At 39.9% G+C, this 19,344-nt stretch overlaps 1 protein-coding gene across 5 annotated transcripts in view; it reads left to right on the top strand.

Moving 5' to 3' along the window:
- pald1a (phosphatase domain containing paladin 1a) overlaps positions 1-19,344 on the top strand; it is a 223,924-nt gene that overhangs the window by 136,018 nt on the left and 68,562 nt on the right. For all 5 annotated transcript variants that reach the window (XM_034193256.1, XM_034193260.1, XM_034193258.1 and 2 more), the window contains 7 exons: positions 1,746-1,841; positions 1,935-2,069; positions 5,528-5,644; positions 7,947-8,126; positions 9,207-9,404; positions 17,747-17,887; positions 17,999-18,070. In XM_034193256.1, coding sequence (XP_034049147.1) covers positions 1,746-1,841; positions 1,935-2,069; positions 5,528-5,644; positions 7,947-8,126; positions 9,207-9,404; positions 17,747-17,887; positions 17,999-18,070 — 939 coding nt within the window. The remainder of the gene's footprint in view (positions 1-1,745; positions 1,842-1,934; positions 2,070-5,527; positions 5,645-7,946; positions 8,127-9,206; positions 9,405-17,746; positions 17,888-17,998; positions 18,071-19,344) is intronic.

The following is a 19,344-nucleotide window of genomic DNA, read 5'->3' as shown; positions in this document are numbered from 1 at the left end:
TGACGCGTTGCGGAGGATTAGCTGTTTTTAGCGAGCAGATACGGAGCGGGTCAGCTCAGAATTCTAAATAAAGGAGAAAAAAAGCATAAAAATGTCTTTGTAAAGCTCAGTGCAGGTGTGCTGTTGTCACCGCTCTTTAAGACGTGAGAACGAGTCGTAGCTGCTGCAGAAAACTGCGGATGAAAAGCTCACAGCTCGCTTAAAGTGGGCAGTTCAGTCGAACCCCGACCCCCTGCCCACGGACAAAGTTTCATGCTGCTATCGACCCACAATGCAAAAGTAATAGTAACACACACAATGACTTGGAGAAGTAACTTTAATCTGATTACTGATTTGGGAAGATTAACGCGTTAGATTAGTGGTTAGATTAGAGTAACGCGTTACCGGCATCACTGATCGCTACATCTACACGTGCAAATTAAAACTCTACCATGCAAAGCAAAAGCCATACATCAACAACATCCAGAAATGCTACCGCCATCTCTGGGCCTGAGCTCATTTGAAATGGACAGACGCAAAGTAGAAAATTGTGCTGTACTCTGATGAGTACATATTTCAAATTGTTTTTGGAAATCATGGACGTTGTGTCTTCCGGACAAAAGAGGAAAAACACCATCCGGATTGCTACCAGTGCAAAGTTCAAAAGCCAGCATCAGTGATGGTATGGGGGTGTGTTAGTGCCCATGGCATGGGCAACTTACACATCTGTGATGGCACCATCAATGCTGAAAGAAACATCCAGGTTTTGGAGCAACACATGCTGCCATCCAAGCAACGTCTTTTTCAGGGACGTCCCTGCTTATTCCAGCAAGACAATGCCAAGCCACATTCTGCACGTGTTACAACAGCTTGGCTTCGTAGTAAAAGAGTGCGGGTACTAGAATGGCATGCCTGCAAGTCTAGACCTGTCGCCTATTGAAAATGTGTGGTGCAATATGTAGTGCAAAATATGACAACAGAGACCCCAGACTGTTGAACAACTGAAGTTGTACATCAAACAAGAATGGGAAAGAATTCCACCTACAAAGCTTCAACAGTTAGTGTCCTCAGTTCCCAAATGCTTATTGAGTGTTGTTAGAAGGAAAGGTGATGTAACACAGTGGTAAACATACCCCTGTCCCAACTTTTTTGATATGTGTTGCAGGCATCCATTTCAAAATGAGCAAATATTTGCACAAAAACAATAAAATGTATCAGTTTGAACATTAAATATCTTGTTTTTGTGGTGTATTCAATTGAATATAGGTTGAAGAGGATTTGCAAATCATTGTATTCTGTTTTTCTTTACATTTTACACATCGTCCCAACTTCATTAGAATCGGGGTTGTACTTTGTATTATGAATGGTGCATTTGCAAATGTTGATGGTCTGTTACACCACTGCATAGTTGCTAGCCAGATAGTTTTCCATTAGTAAAACATGTTCCATGTGGAAAGGGGGTGGTAGAGAAATTGATCAGAAAAATAAGATACTGCTGCAAAGAGAACATTCATGGTTGTCTCTCTTCATAAGTTGCAACAGCTGAATTGAGGCCCAGCATACAAATAAACATGAGGGTGTGGACATGTGAGGTTGGAGGACTTTTTCAGCACAGAAGCAAGAGATGTTCAGTCAGACCATTTTCAGCAGTAGTATAAACAATATTTCAGAAAGCAATAAGAGTCAACATGTTATTTGGAGAAGATTGTGTTTTTTAATGTCTCAACCCTCCTAGAAACCATCATTAAACTTTTGTTATTCTCCAGGGAAACAGTACCAAAGACTACTTTCTCACCAGAACGATGCAGAGTTTGGAGTGCTACTTCTACTTGATTGTGTTTAATGCGTACCTTCATGAACAGGTAGTGATTACATTTTCTTTTCTCAGTGTGTATTAGTTGTACTGATAAATGACAAGATGAGAAAATAATTGTGCACACTTGTTTATTTTGCAGTATCCTCTAGCTTTTGTGTCCAACTTCAGCCACTGGATGTGCTGCCACGCGTGGCTGTACAGGTTATTGGCCTGCATGGACCTGTCAGAGCAGTCCGCTTCCCCTGAGCTGGTTACCAGAGGAGCCAGAGTCCTGGTGAGGACACCAAGATACTTTTTGTTTTGCTTTTTAATCCAGTAAAAATGCTTTTACTGGATAAGTACTACTAAAAAAAAATGAACACTTTGACCTCCATGATAAGGTTTAGGCTAATATTGATGACAAACCATTGAATTGCAAGGTGGGTTTACTTGAGGGGTGAAGCTCGGAAACACGTTTGTTTTATTTTATAAACTGCATAATAATAATAATACGGCTGACTTTAATGACTGCATAATAATAATAATAATACGGCTGACTTTAATGACAAACACACAGTCACAGTTCATTACAAGCTCTCATAAAATCTATAAACCTCATTATGTGGAAGAGAGTGTGATCGCTCTTCTTTGTTTAAAAAATCATCCCTTAAATCCATGGGAGCCTGAGGATGGACTTTGCCTTTTTTATAATCATTATTTATCAACAAAATGACAGTATGTAGATGTCTGTAGAAAACTTACCTTTTCTAGAACAAAATAAGACCTAACACGTTTTGGAATGCTGAAATCTTAATCAAATTAAAGCCCATGATAACTTCCCAAATTCTTGATGACATCACTTCTTGGATGCCATTAAATTTTAAAGTCCTTCTCTGTCATTCGACAGTAATTTAGCAAAGCATTTGATTGGTGGGTCAGTGGGCCTTTCAGCTTTTGTTTAGCCATGGCAACAGGCACATTTTCGTGGGCAGAATACATGTGATAAATGATGGGTCCTATCATTTCATAGACAACTGAGTAAAATGGAAAAACAAACTGACAACACAGAATACTTTTTCCAGTTTGTGGAAAATTGTGTAAATTTGCACTTATTTTTATTTTATTCATAGTGTGTGTGTGTGTGTGTGTGTGTGTGTGTGTGTGTGTGTGTGTGTGTGTGTGTGTGTGTGTGTGTGTGTGTGTGTGTGTGTGTGTGTGTGTGTGTGTGTGTGTAAAAATCAAATTTGGCTTTTTTCTTTGTTCAATAATTCCGAATCTTTCTTTTAGTATTAATATCAAGGCTTTGAACCAGTTTGTGGAATGAAAACGTTCCACCAAAAAACAACAACAAAAAAAAAACACTTCAGGTATTTTGCTAGGAACGAAAACGAAACCAGTAACTTGATATTTTTTATGTTCTGGAAGAGAACCATTTATTTAACATAATAGTAACCAGTTAATACTGTTATTTTTTTTTTTTTATTCTTGAAGAGATTTCCATTTACAATGACCCGGTGAGGACGTCAGACTCCATTAATGTTCCACACTGACCCAGTGAGGTTCACTTCCGCCTGTCATTTATTTTTGTTGTTGGCGGGACAAAGCGCTGTCATCTCGTGTTGCATGCTGGGAAACGCACTCTGAGCAGACAAACATCAAGGAACTTCTTTAAAAACACTGCATTTATTCGGGACATTATTATGCTTTTTGTTTTGTTTTGTTTTTATCTTGGTGGATCAAATGGGATTTATTTTCATTGCAAGCAGAATGTTGAATATATATACTGTATGTCAGATGGCTGTATGCTGGCGGGAAAATACTTCAACTTTTAAAATAATTTATTTTTCTTGTTGATGGGATAAAGCACTGGAGTTCTCTGTTTCAGGCTGACAGATGCACCTGGAGCAGACAAACACAGAGATTTCATTCAAAAATGCTGCATTTTTTCAGTAATTTCCGTGGTAAGGAATTAAAGTATTTCCCTGATGTTGTCTTCCAAAACAAGAAGTTCTTATCGTCAGGCTGTGATGATGAATCCGACTGAAACGATGTATCAGACTTTATATTTCCTCAGTTTGTGAATGGTTTTAATATTTGAAACAATCTGAACTGTATGAATTGTCGTGTGAGGATGGTAGCATTCCTGCTGAGCCAGTCAATGAGCAGCAGTGGATTTGTGCAGGCTTCTTTGCAAGGCGGACAGCAACACAGCGCCTTGTCTTTTAAAATTACAGGAAACACACTGCTTCGCTTTAAATACACAGTAAGTCTATTTCAGGTGATCAGCACCGACCCTCTTTCAATTAAAAGGTTTTATTTTACTCAGTGTCCCGTGTTGAAAAGTTCTAGCTTCTGCTGTCTGCTACAATACACTCTATTGTCTTCATTTTTTGTGGAACTGTTACAGCGCCACATACATGTTTTGCATATACAGTGTTTTCACTGTCCCACAGCTAACATGGAACATTATTAACCGGTTCGGGAATAATCTTTTTTTTTTCTCTCTAACTTGTTCAGGAACATCAATTTCAAGGAGGTGGGGGGGGCAAGCACAACTGGAAAGGTTAACATATAGTTTCTGTTCAGAACAAACCAGTTGGGGAAAAATATTCAGGTTCAAAGCCCTAATTAATATATTTAACAGTATCACAAAAATTCCTGAAAGGATCATTTTGAAAAAATGAAACACTCTGTTCACTTAAATAATCAATGTTTTGATCATTATTGATGAGCCTATGGATGCCTAAACTTGATGCCAAGTCATTTTCAGCCATCTAGAACAAATTAAAAGACTCCTATATCATATATTCACGTTTAACAGGCCTTTACCTATAAAGGGAGAGCATGAGGTTGTGTGTAACTCAACCTAGTTCTTTTTGGACCCTCTTTCAGAAAATATATGTGTCTCTGTCATCATCTTATTACTGTTGAAAATTATTTTGACTCAGAGAATATTTAATGTGGTTCAGCCACATGTGATGGGTACCGTGCATTGAAATGGTGCTGATAATGATTCCCTAACAAATAGTTTTTACGACATTGCAATACTTGTTGGTGGTGAATTGATTAACTTAAAAAAAAGACAAGACATCAGAGCTGCTATATTTGGAGATAACTTTGCAGCAAACCTACAGTTGCTCCATTTTAACGCAAAGTGATCAAAGCTTTGCGTTAAAATGTGAGCAAGCATCAGTGAAGTTTACTGAAAAATTCCCTTAATTTAATCTGTTTTTGTTCTGAAGTATTTATATCAAATGTACAAATGGGAAAATGTCCAAGTTTCCAAGCAGAGTTCAAGCCTGCTTTGGGTCAGAAAAGTCACGATGAAGTTTTGGTTACTGCCTTGTACTAACTAACCCATTTGGAAAAGCAGTCTCATAGAAGTAAACACTTTTATTTATTTTGTGTGTGTGTGTGTGCGGGGGGGCAGCGGGTTGAACCTTGCAGCAACAACAGAACAATTTCCATACTGTGGTCTAATCTTGGACATGCGGCTTGTTGACACATGGTTACAAAGATGTGGTGAAAGAAATTAAGAGGAGCGGTCACTTTTTAAAAGTATTTTTTTTGTTTGAGCCAACACACTAAAGACCCATAATTTTGTGGGGGGAAAAATTGGCGTGTTTTCAGGAATATGCTTTTAGAAAACCTAAAATTTAGGCATGCACATAGTTTTTCCCCGATCATCTAATTTATTATGTGCTTGCGTCTGTAAAGTCTGTGTGTAATGTGTAACTGTTCGTGCATGTGCAGGTTGCTGATGAGTACTTGGCTCCAGATGTGCTCGGCACTATGAAGGAGATGAAGGTGGCTAACTTCAGAAGAGTGCCCAAGATGCCAGTTTATGGAACGGCTCAGCCAACGTCGGAGGTGTGGCAGATTTCCTCACATCCTGACGTGATTGACAGAGAGTGAACTAAGATTATCGTCTGCCACATGCCTCATAAACTTGCATTATTCAGGCGGTACTACAGAGGGATTAAAACTCAACTCTGAGTGTTGACAAGTTATGAATCATGTATATGCGTCCTACATTGTCATTAGATAACAGTCAGGCTGAGGGATTTTATTGGGACTAACCAATCTTATTCTAAGATGAGTCAGTTGTGGGACTGTGGGCTGAGTTGCTCCATCAGACCATTTTGTGTCCCGACCACCTAAACAGACCAGTGGTCCATCGTCATCTCCAGAAAGTAGCCGTCAGTTTGTTGCAGCCAGGTGTTAAGTGGGCGTTCCCATGGCCTGGTCCAGTTGTGGAGGTCATTAGTGATGTGGCAGCTTCCTGCTGGAGCTTTGAAAACACACCACATGGCCTTCACAGTGCATGTAATAGACGTTACCCGTAAGACTCGTGACACAAAAGGCTCCTTTCCACTGCAGAAATTTGCAGGCCGCTTTAAGGTATCCAAGACCTTTGCGTGTCTCCACCGCAGTGACGGCCCATGAAAAGTGATTTTTTTTTTTTCTCAGAACCTTTCCAGGCACATTTTGGCTACTAGGTATGTTTTTCTGAGCGACCCTGAAATGCTGTTGGGTGGGGCTCAATGTTGATTGGTCCAACTCACGCATGTATAGCCGACAACAACACAGCGTTTGTGAAAATAAAAGAAAGCAGAAACAAGCAAAATAACTGCAATGGAGAGAGAAGCTGCCAGATGGACTGACAAAGAGGCCCAGGTGATGGACGAGGTCCAGTGGGGATTGGAATCTTTGAGGAGGAATGAAAAACCCACATCAGTGCACCTGGATACCCGTGGGAATAAAGACGCCACAAAACAGTGCAGAGGGAAAAGGCAAAAGGTTTATGTAGAACTACAAGTGTCCAAACAACCACAACAATAAATGTGGTTCAAACTGCAAAAACCAAAATCAAACTGGGGACAAAGGACTCACTGCTTCTCTTTTTTTTTCTTCAGTGATGTATGTTTCATAGGAAAGCACATTGTTATCAAGAGGTCTGCAGTCGGGTAAACAGCATGAAATACAGACATAAGGATTTGCATTACCCAGCAATCTAGTGGGAAGTCACATTTAAAAAAAAAAAAAGTAAATTACACCTGCTTTTGCCTTGGTAGCGATAGCTAGCAAGCAAACTTTTTAAATATTGCCTTGCATTTAATGCTAAGGTTCAAGGTTGTTTGTGAGCTATCATGAGCAATAGATGCTTACTGTCACTGCGAGCCCAGTATGTCTTCACTGCAACAGAGACAGCTGAGAACGCCAGTTACTTAGCCTTTCCTATAAACGCTCATGAAATTTGGGAAGTAGGTCAAGTTCTTGTAATGGAAACTGGCCTAATGTCATTCTAATGAAACTCAGGGATTCTCTGGAGAGAAACTTAAGGACAGCAACAATAATAATGTATTTGTATTGTGCTTTCACAGTTTAGATACAAAGTGCTTCACAATACCCCCACTCCAGAACAAGACCCCAAGATAATCAAACATTAGGAGATAGTACATAAAACATTAACAAAGAACATTCATAAAACCTAACCTTGTGTGGGACCTTGTGTGCCCTGTGGCTGCTACGGTAACCATGAAGGCCCAACAGGATCCCTGAGCATGTGACGGCTAATGGGGCTCTTGTGAAGCAAGAAGTCCTCAATTGCAGATCAGGCAGAGGAGGTGATGCTTGTAACCCAATGGCTGGGAAAAAAGATGAAGCCTGCAGCAGGTCCTCAGACCAGATTGTCTGCGATTTTGTAGCCATCGGACCAGGGTACGGATCTGTCAAGGATTGTGCATTTGTTGGTGTGCATTAATATCCCTATGATAAACAATGTGCAACAACATTCCTATGTTAAACAGTCCTCAAGATCATGCGTGGATGTAGATTTTCTGTCCAATGCGGGAATTAATCAGAGACAATCTTCCTCGCTACCACTTTAAAATCTGACTTGACCCGAATAGGCAGCTAGTGTGGAGAAGCTTCTACTTCCAATCAGATCTCGAGCAGCTGTGTTCTAAGCCATCTGTGTGAGATGTGACAAAGGCATGAACCAGATCTTCAGCATCAGATGGAGACAGACTTTGCAAAGATGAAAGTGTGCAGTTTTTTGTCACCTCCGTAATATGTGTGCCAGACGACAAGGACTGATCAAAAACCAGACCAAGTACCTTCTGTCTGTATCTGTCCCCTTGCTGTCTGAATCTAAATGTGGTGTGTGCAGGCTACTGGGACAGTGCTCGCCCATCTGACGGATGAGAAGAGGAAGCACCGTCACGTGTTATGGGTCAATCTACAGGAGGAGCTGGTGCTAGAAGGGAACGGTCATATCTTCACACCAAGGGAGCCTTCCAGTCTGGACCAGGACATCTCTGTCCCTTCATCTGACTCACAGCTCCTTGAGGTAGAGTGAGACAGAAATGCTTTTAATGCTGAACCTGCCACCCGAGCTGCAGGAACACCCAATAACACACCGTGTTGAGTTCTCAGATAAGTACCTTCGCCAAGGAGGGAATGTTTTTGGTGCTGTTCGTTGTCATGCAAAAATTCCTAAACTGATTTTCTTGAAACTTGGTGAAAGGGTGAGGTATGGGCCAAGGACAGAACCATTAACGTTTGGACTAGATGCTATTCAAGGGGATTTCAGGAATTTTTTCACTCTCTATATGTGCTTTTTCCGTAAAGATATGTGCATTATCCACAAAAAGATTAAAAATGTTCTTTCTTGCAATGTTTAAAACATATAGTTTTTTAAAAATAATACTTTAAGACATTTCACTTTCTTGAACATGGATTGGGCATTTTTCAACATTTTCATGAGTTTCTCGAAATAATGTCGATTTTGCACTCTACATATGCCAGATTCTTATGCAAATGTTAAAAATGCCCAATCTTGCAATGTTAAAGAAGGAGTGGGGGATCCTTGACCCATCCCCTAAATTAGATCCACAAAAAAAAAAACACACAACAGTTTCTTCTTTGGCCCACAGCCCACCCTTACATCAAGTTTCAAGAAAATTATTTTAGTAGTTTTTGTGTAATATAGTTCAGATTCATCACTGATAGTTAAAGAGTGATGTGCGATGTGATGACTTTAGATCCCTGGTTGTGTTTCGATGTAGGTGTATCACTTAACTTTTGTATTAGCTTGCCTTTACATCCATATTAATAGGGTGTTTTGATTCTTGTTGTATGTTGCATTAAACTGCTTTCATTTGAGACTGTGTATGTTTGCTGGGGTTCCATACACTGTATGTATGCTTAACCAGTTTATAATTTGTCACCATGAGTAAGAAGTGTTTTAAGTGTAATATGGCGATGTAGAGGTTTATTGTATTTGAGCATATTCCCCAAACTGATCAGGTGTTTTTTATTGTACCATGTTATTTGCTGTGAAGAGAGGAGAAGTTCAAACAAAGAACTCAGTTACAGTTAATTAACCAGTGGAAGTGAGAGAGATTTTGTTTTATTCCACGGCCTGTAGAAACTGGAGACATCCCTGAAGGAGGAGATCTTGAGAGCCCAGAAATGGTTGGAGGTGATGCTGGAGCAGGAGAAACAGATGAAGATGTTCAAGAGCTGCCTGACAGTCCAGGAGATCTTCAACCAGCACAAAAGCTCCCATCAGGGTCTCATCTACAAACGCATCCCACTGCCTGACTGCAGTGGCCCCAAAGAGGAGGTGATCACGTGGACGAGCACACACAGTCGACGTGGAAGTCAGGTTTTGTGCCATCCTGGTCAGAATGATTGGTAGTCCTCAATTTTGAGAACAGAATTTAAAATATTCATGTAAGTGAATCACTTTTGTATCATGAGATTCAGGGTTCTAGCCATGGTGGGCGGCTTCAAGCTTATAGAGTCATAGTTTTGCGATTTTAAACCAAAAATTCACTAAGTAGCAAATTTTCACTTTTGTCTTGTTCCTGGGTTAAACCATAATTTTACATTTCTTCACAACCAATCAAAAGAGAAAAGAGTGGTCTTGACCTCCAAACTTTGGTTTTGTGGTCAGGACAATGAAATTGCAAATTAACCAGTTTTCGCATTCACTGAGTGGTCACTGCTAATTTCTGGAAACGTTAAGTCCATTTGTCAGAGTTGTGGTCATCATATTTTCTTTTTGTGATCATGTCAAAATGGTTCAAACATCATTTCAAACATAATGCAATGTTGACAAAGCAATTATATTCATGAAAACCTTCCTCATTTGTACAGATTGAGCAAGAACTTTCAAGAACAGGAGAGTAATTTATGGTTGACAAACAAGTTCAGGAATATTCTTGAGAGATCAAGAAGATTCCAGAATACCATCATGAAAGACTGAGAAAGTTCTGGGGTGTTACATGACAAATATTTAAACAGGGGTTCATAGGCCAGCATTCAGTCAAACTCGAACTACCTGAGAAGATACACCAGAAGAAGAGAGATGGCATCAAGAGGCTGCAATCATTCTCCAGATAAATTCTGCTACATCTGTGGCCAGTTCATCAAGAAAAGAGCAAACAAGTTTTCTGTGACAGCATCCAGCAAAATGTGTGAGGCCTATAAAGCTTATTTTGGAATGCCAGTTGGGGACTGGGCACCTCACTTAGCTTGTGAATATTGCAAGAAAACACTTGAAGGTGAGAAAGTTATGTTTTGCTGAAAAAGCCAAAATCTTGTATTGTAAATATTGAATGGTCGGTCATTAAACAAATATTTTCACTCTTTTTGGAGGATGGTACAGAGGGGGAAAGAGAGCAATGCTACTTCTGCATGGTGGATCCTTCCAAACGCCGAAGTGGGAAGAATGGACCTGCTATTCCTTATCCTGACATTCCATCTTCTATTGCACCAGTGCCACATAGTCCTGTACCTTCACCTCCTCAAAGAAAAAACAACCATTAGAAGAAGAAAGCACAGAATCAGGATGGGGAGAACAGTGAAGTGGACTGTGACATTACAGATACAGTTTGTGAGAGGTATCCTTACTTCCCAAGTCAAGGAGATCTGAATGACCTCATCAGAGATCTTGGTTTGACAAAGTCAAATGCTGAGCCTTTGATCTCAAGGCTGAAGGAGTGGGACTTATTGGATGAAAGTGTGCAAGTAATAAGCCAAGGAAGAGAGTTTGTGCTATTGTTGTGACATTCCAGGACTGTTCAATGCAATTGGAATTGCATGTAATCCAAATGAGTGGAGTCTCTTCATTGATAGCTCATCCAGAAGCCTGAAGGCTGTGCTACTGCACAATGGGAACAAGAATCTATCACTTTCTTTGGCTCATTCAGTGCATCTCAAGGAGGATTACAGCAGTGTCAAATATGTGCTGGAAACTTGGAACTATGATGAGTATGGATGGGAGGTCAATGGGGACTTCATAATGGTGGCATTTTTGATGGGACTCCAGGGAGGTTTCACCAAGTTTCCCTGTTTTCTCTGACTTTGGGACAGTAGAGACAGGGCAGCACATTATCACCGGAAGCAATGGCCTGAAAGGACTGAATTCTCAGTTGGAAGCCGTAACATTAAACATGAGCCATTGGTGGATCCTCACAAGATTTGTTCCCTCCTCTGCACATCAAACTGGGTCTCATGAAACAGTTTGTCACAGCGCTTGACAAAGAGTCTGCAGCATTCAAGTATCTTCAAGACTTTTTCCCAAAGCTGTCAGAGGCAAAAGTGAAATCTGGTGTTTTCATTGGACCACAAGTCAAGAAAATCATAGAGTGCCCTGAATTTCCAAAGAAACTGACAGCAAAGGAACAGGAGTCATGTAAAAGTTTTATTGATGTTGTCCATGGCTTTGTGGGCTACCAGAAGGCTGACATTATGTGGAACTGGTTGAGACTTTGGTGAGAAACTATGGCCAAATGGGCTGTAGGATGTCAGTGAAGGTCCACATTCTGGATGCTTACCTTGACAACTTCAAGGACAACATGGGGCATACTCAGAAGAACATGGGGAACGCTTCCACCAAGACATAATTGACTTTGAACACAGATATCAGGGATCTTACAATGAAAACATGATGGGGGACTACATTTGGGGTCTGATAAGGGAAAGTGATTTGTTGCACGTTTGCAAATCAAGGAAAACTGTTCATTATTTTTAACTTTGTAAAATTGTTTTCAAATGTTTAAAAATAAACCTTCCTGCAGTTATGTTCTGTATTTTAGTTTTATTGTGAAAAAGTCAGAAAATTGTCAAAAATAGCTGTTTTGAGGGGATAAAATTGCTGTGCAGCCCAAAAACCAGAGTTTGGCATGAAAAATAGGCTTTTTCTATTGTTTTGCAATAAATGTAGTTGGAATAAGACACTTATTTGCCAGGAACAAAAACCGTGTTACACAGTGAGTAATGAGAAATATATTTCTTATTTTCTTTGTATCCAATCGCAAACAGCAGAGATCAGAGAGTCAGCGCTTTCTGTGGCACGGCGGCGCGCTGTGACGGGCTGCAGCTGAAAACTGTCTCTGCTCTGAACTGAAGAAAAAAAAAGCTGCCATAAAAATCCAACATTAATCCAGAGGTCCTTCTGTATCCGTATCTAAAGATACATTCAGAAATTTGATTTATTTTACAGTTGAAATGCTTCATGTTTCCAAAAAGCTCTCAAGTTTGAAAAAAAGCAGAGGTGTGAGTGTTTGGAGAGGGGAAGGGAGAGAGACACAGAGAGAGAGAGAAAGAGAGAGTGGAGGAAGAGGAGGAGCACAGCGTCAGTGAAAGAGGAAAGTGGAAAACTGATTCACAAAGTTTTTCATTTAAAGGAGCAGGTTTGTCAAATCAGTCTAGGTTCAGCTCTTGTTCAAATAAGGCAGTTAGGTGTTATATTGTTTAAAAAGAAAAACAATCCCACTCAACTTGCTTAAAAAAACTGTCAAGATGACAGAAAAACTGCCTGCTTCACTGGATTAAAAGCTACTCTGTGTCATTTTTGAAGACAAAAGTAAATGCTATGTCCATTAAATATTAATGTGTTTTTAGAGCGATGCTACAATCCTTTGCGCTCCTGTGACATCACTGCGCTACCGTCTTTATTAAGATATAATCTTTCCCAATTGAATTTGCCCAGCGAAAATAACGTGGACCCATTTTTAATATAAAATTGCAGAAAGGAAACTATTTTCTTTATGCCTTGTGGTAACAAGCGGAGATTGAGGTGTTTCTTTGATAGTAAAGGTTTTTATTTTATTTAAATGACAAAGTCAAAATCTCTTTAGTTCATACAGGTGTCTTTTTTATTTTGACACTACACATCTGTTTCTAACTAAACATAATTAATAATTGTGTACTTATTAATTTGAGAAAATAAAGTACATATATATGATAACGGCAGCAATGCTTCCTAGTTGTAGTTTCCCTGTTCTACCACCACACTGTTGCATAGGTGTTGTCATGCCTGTTCATGTATATTTACACACATTTCTAAATCTAAGTACAAGTTGATAAATTCCATACTTTTATGTAGAAATGTTTGTATGAACAGTTGATAAATGAGGCCCCCTGGAGAGGTCCTCACAGATCTGGACACCCAGGAAATTGAAGGACCTCATCTCTGTACAGTGACTCATCTCCTCCAGTTATGAGTCCAACCACAATGGTGTCATCTGCAAATTTAATAATCATGTTCGAGGAGTGGATAGCAGTACAGTCATGAGTACACAGAGCATAGAGGGTGCAGGGCCCTGTGGGGAGCCAGTGCTGAGGGGAATAATGGGGACTGATTTTGATACCTTGTGGATAGTTTGTGAGAAACTCCTTTGTACAGGTGCAGATGGTGGGGGAGCAGTCTAAAGCCCAATCCACATGGAAACAGGTTCAGGTGTACCTGCATAAGTTTTGTATCATATTGGGGCTTCATTCCCACATACAAATAGTGTTTTCAGTAGCCGAAAACAATACTTTCTGAAAATGGGCCCCAAGGAGGATGAATCTGAAAGCGCCGCCTTGGCTCTCAGCTTTTAAAATAAGTTTGTTTTTATGTTTTGTTTTGTTTTTCTTGTGGGACAGCACTGGCCTCCTGTGGTTCAGGCTGAGAAACACAGTGAACTCCTCATGCGACAGTACTGTTTCAAATATTATAGGCTGTGGATATCGTTGGTATTGGTAGGTTATTATTATGGCGGTGACGTGACATTCTAACCCTTACCCGAACTTTAACCTTAATAGCCCAAATAACCCAAAACGTGCAGACCAAACAATAACTGAAACAAGAAATGTTGGTACGAAGGGAGTTAAAAAGAGAATTGAACCCCTGTCTCCCACGTGACAGGGAGGGATACTTACCATTGTTCTAACGAGGGGTCACAGAACATCAGTTACAGTGGGTGCCATAAAAATAGCCCCAAGATTTAGAGTTATGGCTGCCTTAACTGTAACCACTTTGAATATTAAAACCATTCACAACTGAGTAAATGTAAAGTCTTCTTACCTTTTGCGTCGTTTCAACTGGATTAATAATCACACCGTGATAAAAACTGTTATCCACATAAGATGCCCTGGTTTTGAAAGGCGACGTCTGCAAATAATTTAATTCTTTATCGTGGAAAGAATAAACTGTGTTTTTAAAGAAGTTCCTCTGTGTTTGTCTACTCCGTGTGTGTTTCTCAGCCTGAACCAGAGGATGATGGCCCTTTGTCCCACCAACAAGAAAAATTATCTTATTTTAAAAGCTGAAAGTCCATTCGCAAATTACTTTATTCATTTCACAGTGCTCCATTTATTCACACACAGTGTTCATCACAGACACAAGTCCACTCTTCAGCATTCTGCTTGCAACGAAAATAAATCCCATTAATGATCTACAGAGACAAAATAAAACACATAATGATAACAATGTAGTTTTGTAGTGTAGGTTTAGCTTCTACTGCTACAGTGATTAGCTCTTACACATGTCTTCTGTTTTCTGTGGAAATGTTACAGCGCCACTTACAGACCTGGCATATGTACTCCCGTGTTTTTGGTTGTTTTAGCTTTTTTGTATGGATGCAGATAAATCTTGAAATGTGCTGTGCCCGTGTGGACAAGGCCTGAGTCAACATCCAGCTTGTCAACTTGTATATGAAGGATGATGGTGTTGAAGGCTGAGCTGTAATCAATGAAGAGCATCCTCACATCAATTCCCAGGTGTTCCAGGTGGCTCAGTGCTGTGTGGAGGACTGTGAAGATGGTGCCATCTGTAATCTGATGGGGGACAAAGGATGGAAGCAGCCTGTCTTTGATTTGTTATGCAGTTTCTCGTTTAAAGCATTTCATGACTGCTGATGTAAGTGCTTTGGTCCAGTAGCCACTGAGATTGTTGGCGACGTGCTTTTTGAGTAAAGGGAAGATGGCAACTGACTTCAGACACGGTGGGATGGTGGCTTGTGCCAAACTCAGATAGTACATCTTAGGATGGAGCCCTGAGAGCTGGTCTGCACAAGATGGAAATACCTTTCCAAGTTTTTCATCTGCTTTTCTCGCATTCCTTGGATTTACAGTCTTCACCACACGGTGTTGGGAGCTGTAGGTCAGTGTGGCTTCATTATCTCAGCCTGTCTGGGGTAGACAGTTCTCAGAAAGTGAGTGACCGCACAACAGCAAGATTAGTGAGGGAAGCCACCAAGATACCCATAACGAGGCCCCTATAGCAACATGGTGCATAGCACAGGGTCATTGCTACTTTCCCTCAGCTCAGTAGTCATTTTCACACCCAGCACCCATGTTGTTTGAATTGGCATGGTCAGGAGCACACACACACACACACACACACACACACACACACACACACACACACACACACACACACACACACACACACACACACACACACACACACACACACACACACACACAAGAAAACATTTGCTCCTTAGATCACCAAAATCCAGTTGTATAGTTGAGGAATGTGCGTTTCACCTCCAGGAGCTTTGTTGGTCGGGATACACTGGTGCACTCTGGGAGGTTGCCATTAATCACCAGAAATCCTTTCATATTGATTGGTTGATTTTATGGTAGGGCTACAACAGGCCCATACCCAACTTTTGTACTTAGTCTATATGCGGCGTACATGATGGTGAAAAAGACTGGGACACATACCAAATGAATGTCCATCTGTACAGAAACTGCATTGTGCAACCTTTCTCTGTTTCATCACGTTATACAGATCCACAGGAAAATGAAACAGAGAAGGATATTCCACAAAATAAATAAATTTGCACGTACACACCGTGCGCACTTAGTGGCTCACGCATCATTATGCATATACACACACACGGCTGAGTGATAATTGCAGCTGCACACGTGCACGGAGCTGTGCACATGTGCGTGTGAGGAACACAGTCCTCACTCCCAGTCCGCTCCCGTGTTTGCCATCCAGACGTTTGGACATCGGGCAGTCTGCAGGGCCTTTTATGGATGTCTGACAGCAGTCTGTGTCATCTATCTGTTGTCTGCATGCGCTTTGGATGCCATCATGCAGGTGTGGATGAGGTAATCTGGATGCATTCTGACAAGCCTGACCACACCTCTTTTCCTCCTGACTGCGTTGGATTATGCCAATATTTGTCAGGCATGGTTCCTGCACATTCTTGCTATGTGTGACGGGGGTTTTAAAGTTCTTTCTTTTGATGTCCTGTTCCACTGCACCATGAAGGTGTACTCGTATATCTAGTGATACAACAGGTATCATTGCGCTATAGGTTTATACCTCCTTTTTAGTTGTCATGGTTGTTGTCTTAATGGTTTCCCTCATTTGTCTCCTTCTTACACAGTCAGTTTTTGAGAACTGCACACTAAAAACAACTTTCCTGTGCAGTGTCATACAGTTTGTATTTCTTATTGGTTGTCATAAAAATGTCCAAGACAGTGGCTTGAAAATGTCCATGTATCCGTCCCCTGACTTGTGCACAGAAAACTCCACCCCTGCCAAATTCCTCCATGTAATGCGGAGTTGCATCAGGAATGGCCTCCGGTGTAAAACTTGTACCAGGTCAACATGCAGATCTACCTTTAGCTGTGGCGACCCCCAAGTGGAAAAACAAGGAAGCAGCCGAAGGGACCTACCAATACAAGCCATCATGTACATTCTTTTTTGTGTTGTTCAATAACCATAGATATTTAATTAAATGTTTTGATTATACAGAATTGGTTCATTTGCATTTACAAGTGAATATAATTTAAATTCTGTTCTCAAAATTCAGGAGTGCCAAGAATTCTGACAAGGACTGTAATTGTGATTAAGCGTTGTCCTCCCTCTAGTGGTTAGGAATTTTATTGTCATGTGTTCAGTCATACATTTACTGCACAGTTTGGCTGGTTTTCGTGACCTGCCAAATTGTATTTGTAATGTTTTCATTCCTGTTGCTGAAGTTAATATAAATTTGTTAAATTTCATGAATAAATTTCATAATTTCTTTATGAAACTTTCATTAAAACAACAATTTAAACTAATTCAAGGAATAAAAATAGTAAAATATAGACAATATTGGTTGATATTTTTATAATGTTCAATGTTATTAACTGGTATTTCATTTGATTGTAACTGGTTCGGGAACAACAAATTTAAGGTGGAATCCCAAATCCTAAAATTTAAAAGAGAAGAATATGGAAAAATGGAGGGAAAGTTAAATTTCTGTAGACCCTGTGAATAAATTCCAAATGGTCGAAAGAATAACAGAGTGTTTTTTTTTTGTCAATGTACCTTAAGATAGATTAAATTAATTTACATTTAGTTCAACAAATGTGGAAATAAAAATAGCTAATTTGGTCTCTGTTGATGTTTTTCAAATAAATCAGAATAGGAAGGGAGCACTTAACATATGTAGTAGTATATTTCGTGGGGCTTTCTTGGATATATTATTTGAAATGTTAGACCCCTTCAAATAATAAACATAAGATTTCAAATAGTGGACAAAGGATGATTTTATTTAAAAAAAATGTTGAAAACAAAACTGTAGCATAGGATAAAATGTAATATATCTTTTTGTAGATATATTTATAATATAAATTTTCCAGTGTTACAGGTTGTACTTTTATATCAACTTGTATTATTTTCCTCAGGATTTTGATAGACTATTGGAGGCCATGAAGAGTTCATTGGCTGAGGACTCCAATGCTGCTTTTGTTTTCAGCTGCTCCAGTGGCAAAGGCAGGACCACAACGACCATGGTCATCGGCGTTCTGACTCTTTGGCACTTTAACGTAAGAGACCGCCTGTAATATCCTGCACGTTCATGAAAGTCTTTATTATTTATTAGCTGCTGTTCTTAGAACTGACTGATCACACGTAAAATGAATCTTATCCCCTTGCAGGGATTTCCAGAGTTTGCTGATGATGAAATTGTGAGTGTTCCTGATGCCAAGTACACAAAAGGAGAATTTGAGGTGCGTACACTTTAAAACCTTTAAAACACCGTACGGTATGCACGCAGCGGTTTGGTGCACAGAACTGCATGCAGAATACATGGTACAGCGCTGCACAGTATGATTATACATGTGCTTATTTGTTTCCGTAAGTCACTGCCATTTCATCTCATTGCCACAGACTGTGTGTCACTCTAGTTGTGCAGGAAAGTGGGGTTATTTTTCCTCTTTAGTGCAGGAGGCGTGGCCACATCCCTCTACACTCTTCTGCATTCAAAGTGCAAATGAATCACACACCTGCGATGCCACCACAAGTGATCCCGCCCTGTTTTAGGGAAGATGTTACGGGCTTTTGTGGCTGTGATTGGAGAAACTGAGCATAGTGCAAGTTTTGCATTTTGTATTCCCAGTTATACAGCTTCATGACAAAGTGGTATAGAGGAGGGTTTTCTTTCACCAGAACATTAAATCTAGGCTTGATGTACCTTGTGGCAAATTGTAGCTGAACTTTCAGGTCTTCTTTTTAATAAAATCCTCCTCTGTACCACTTCATCATGAAGCTGTATAACTGGGAAACAAAATGCAAAACATGCGCTACGCACAATTTCTCCAATTACAGCTACAGAAGCCTGTAACTTCTTTTGGGTTGTCTGGGTGTCTTGGAGACTTTCCTCACTCTTCTCCTTCTTGCACAGTCACTCAGTTTTTGAGAACTGTCTACACTACACATATTTACCATAGAGTGCCATACTCTTTGTATTCCTTCATAACTGATGTAAATAAAGTTCAAGACATATTCAGTGACTTGGAAATGTTCATGTATCCATCCCCTGACTTGTCTGAAGAAAACTGTCAATTAAACTGATTATTTACAGGTATTATACCAAAGGGACTGATTACGTATGCAACCCATCATCTTGGCTTTTATATTTTTAATTAATTGATATCAAGTTGTAGAGATTTACTTTGAGTTTGAGTCTAAAGAAGATCATTTTAGAATTTTTTATAGTGAGAAGCTTGATTTACTTTTTGTATTTGTAATGCCATAAACAAATTAAAATGCATGAAATACCAAGGGGCTGAATACTTTTGCAAGCCACTGTATGTCACATGCCACAGAATCCAATGGATTTTGACATTGTTTGAACTTTACTTTGCAAACCAAGCATTCAGCACAGTCAGAACTGTTCCATTTATTAATTCCATTAGTTCAACCAGTAATTTGCACCATTTTTTACCAAAACTGGAGCAAGTTTAACTTTTGACCCGTGTACAAAGTGAAATTGATCTTTGTC

Source organism: Thalassophryne amazonica, chromosome 18 (genome assembly GCF_902500255.1).
Source record: "Thalassophryne amazonica chromosome 18, fThaAma1.1, whole genome shotgun sequence".
NCBI classification, from domain to species: domain Eukaryota; kingdom Metazoa; phylum Chordata; class Actinopteri; order Batrachoidiformes; family Batrachoididae; genus Thalassophryne; species Thalassophryne amazonica.
This window is presented reverse-complemented; position numbering and strand designations above follow the sequence as displayed.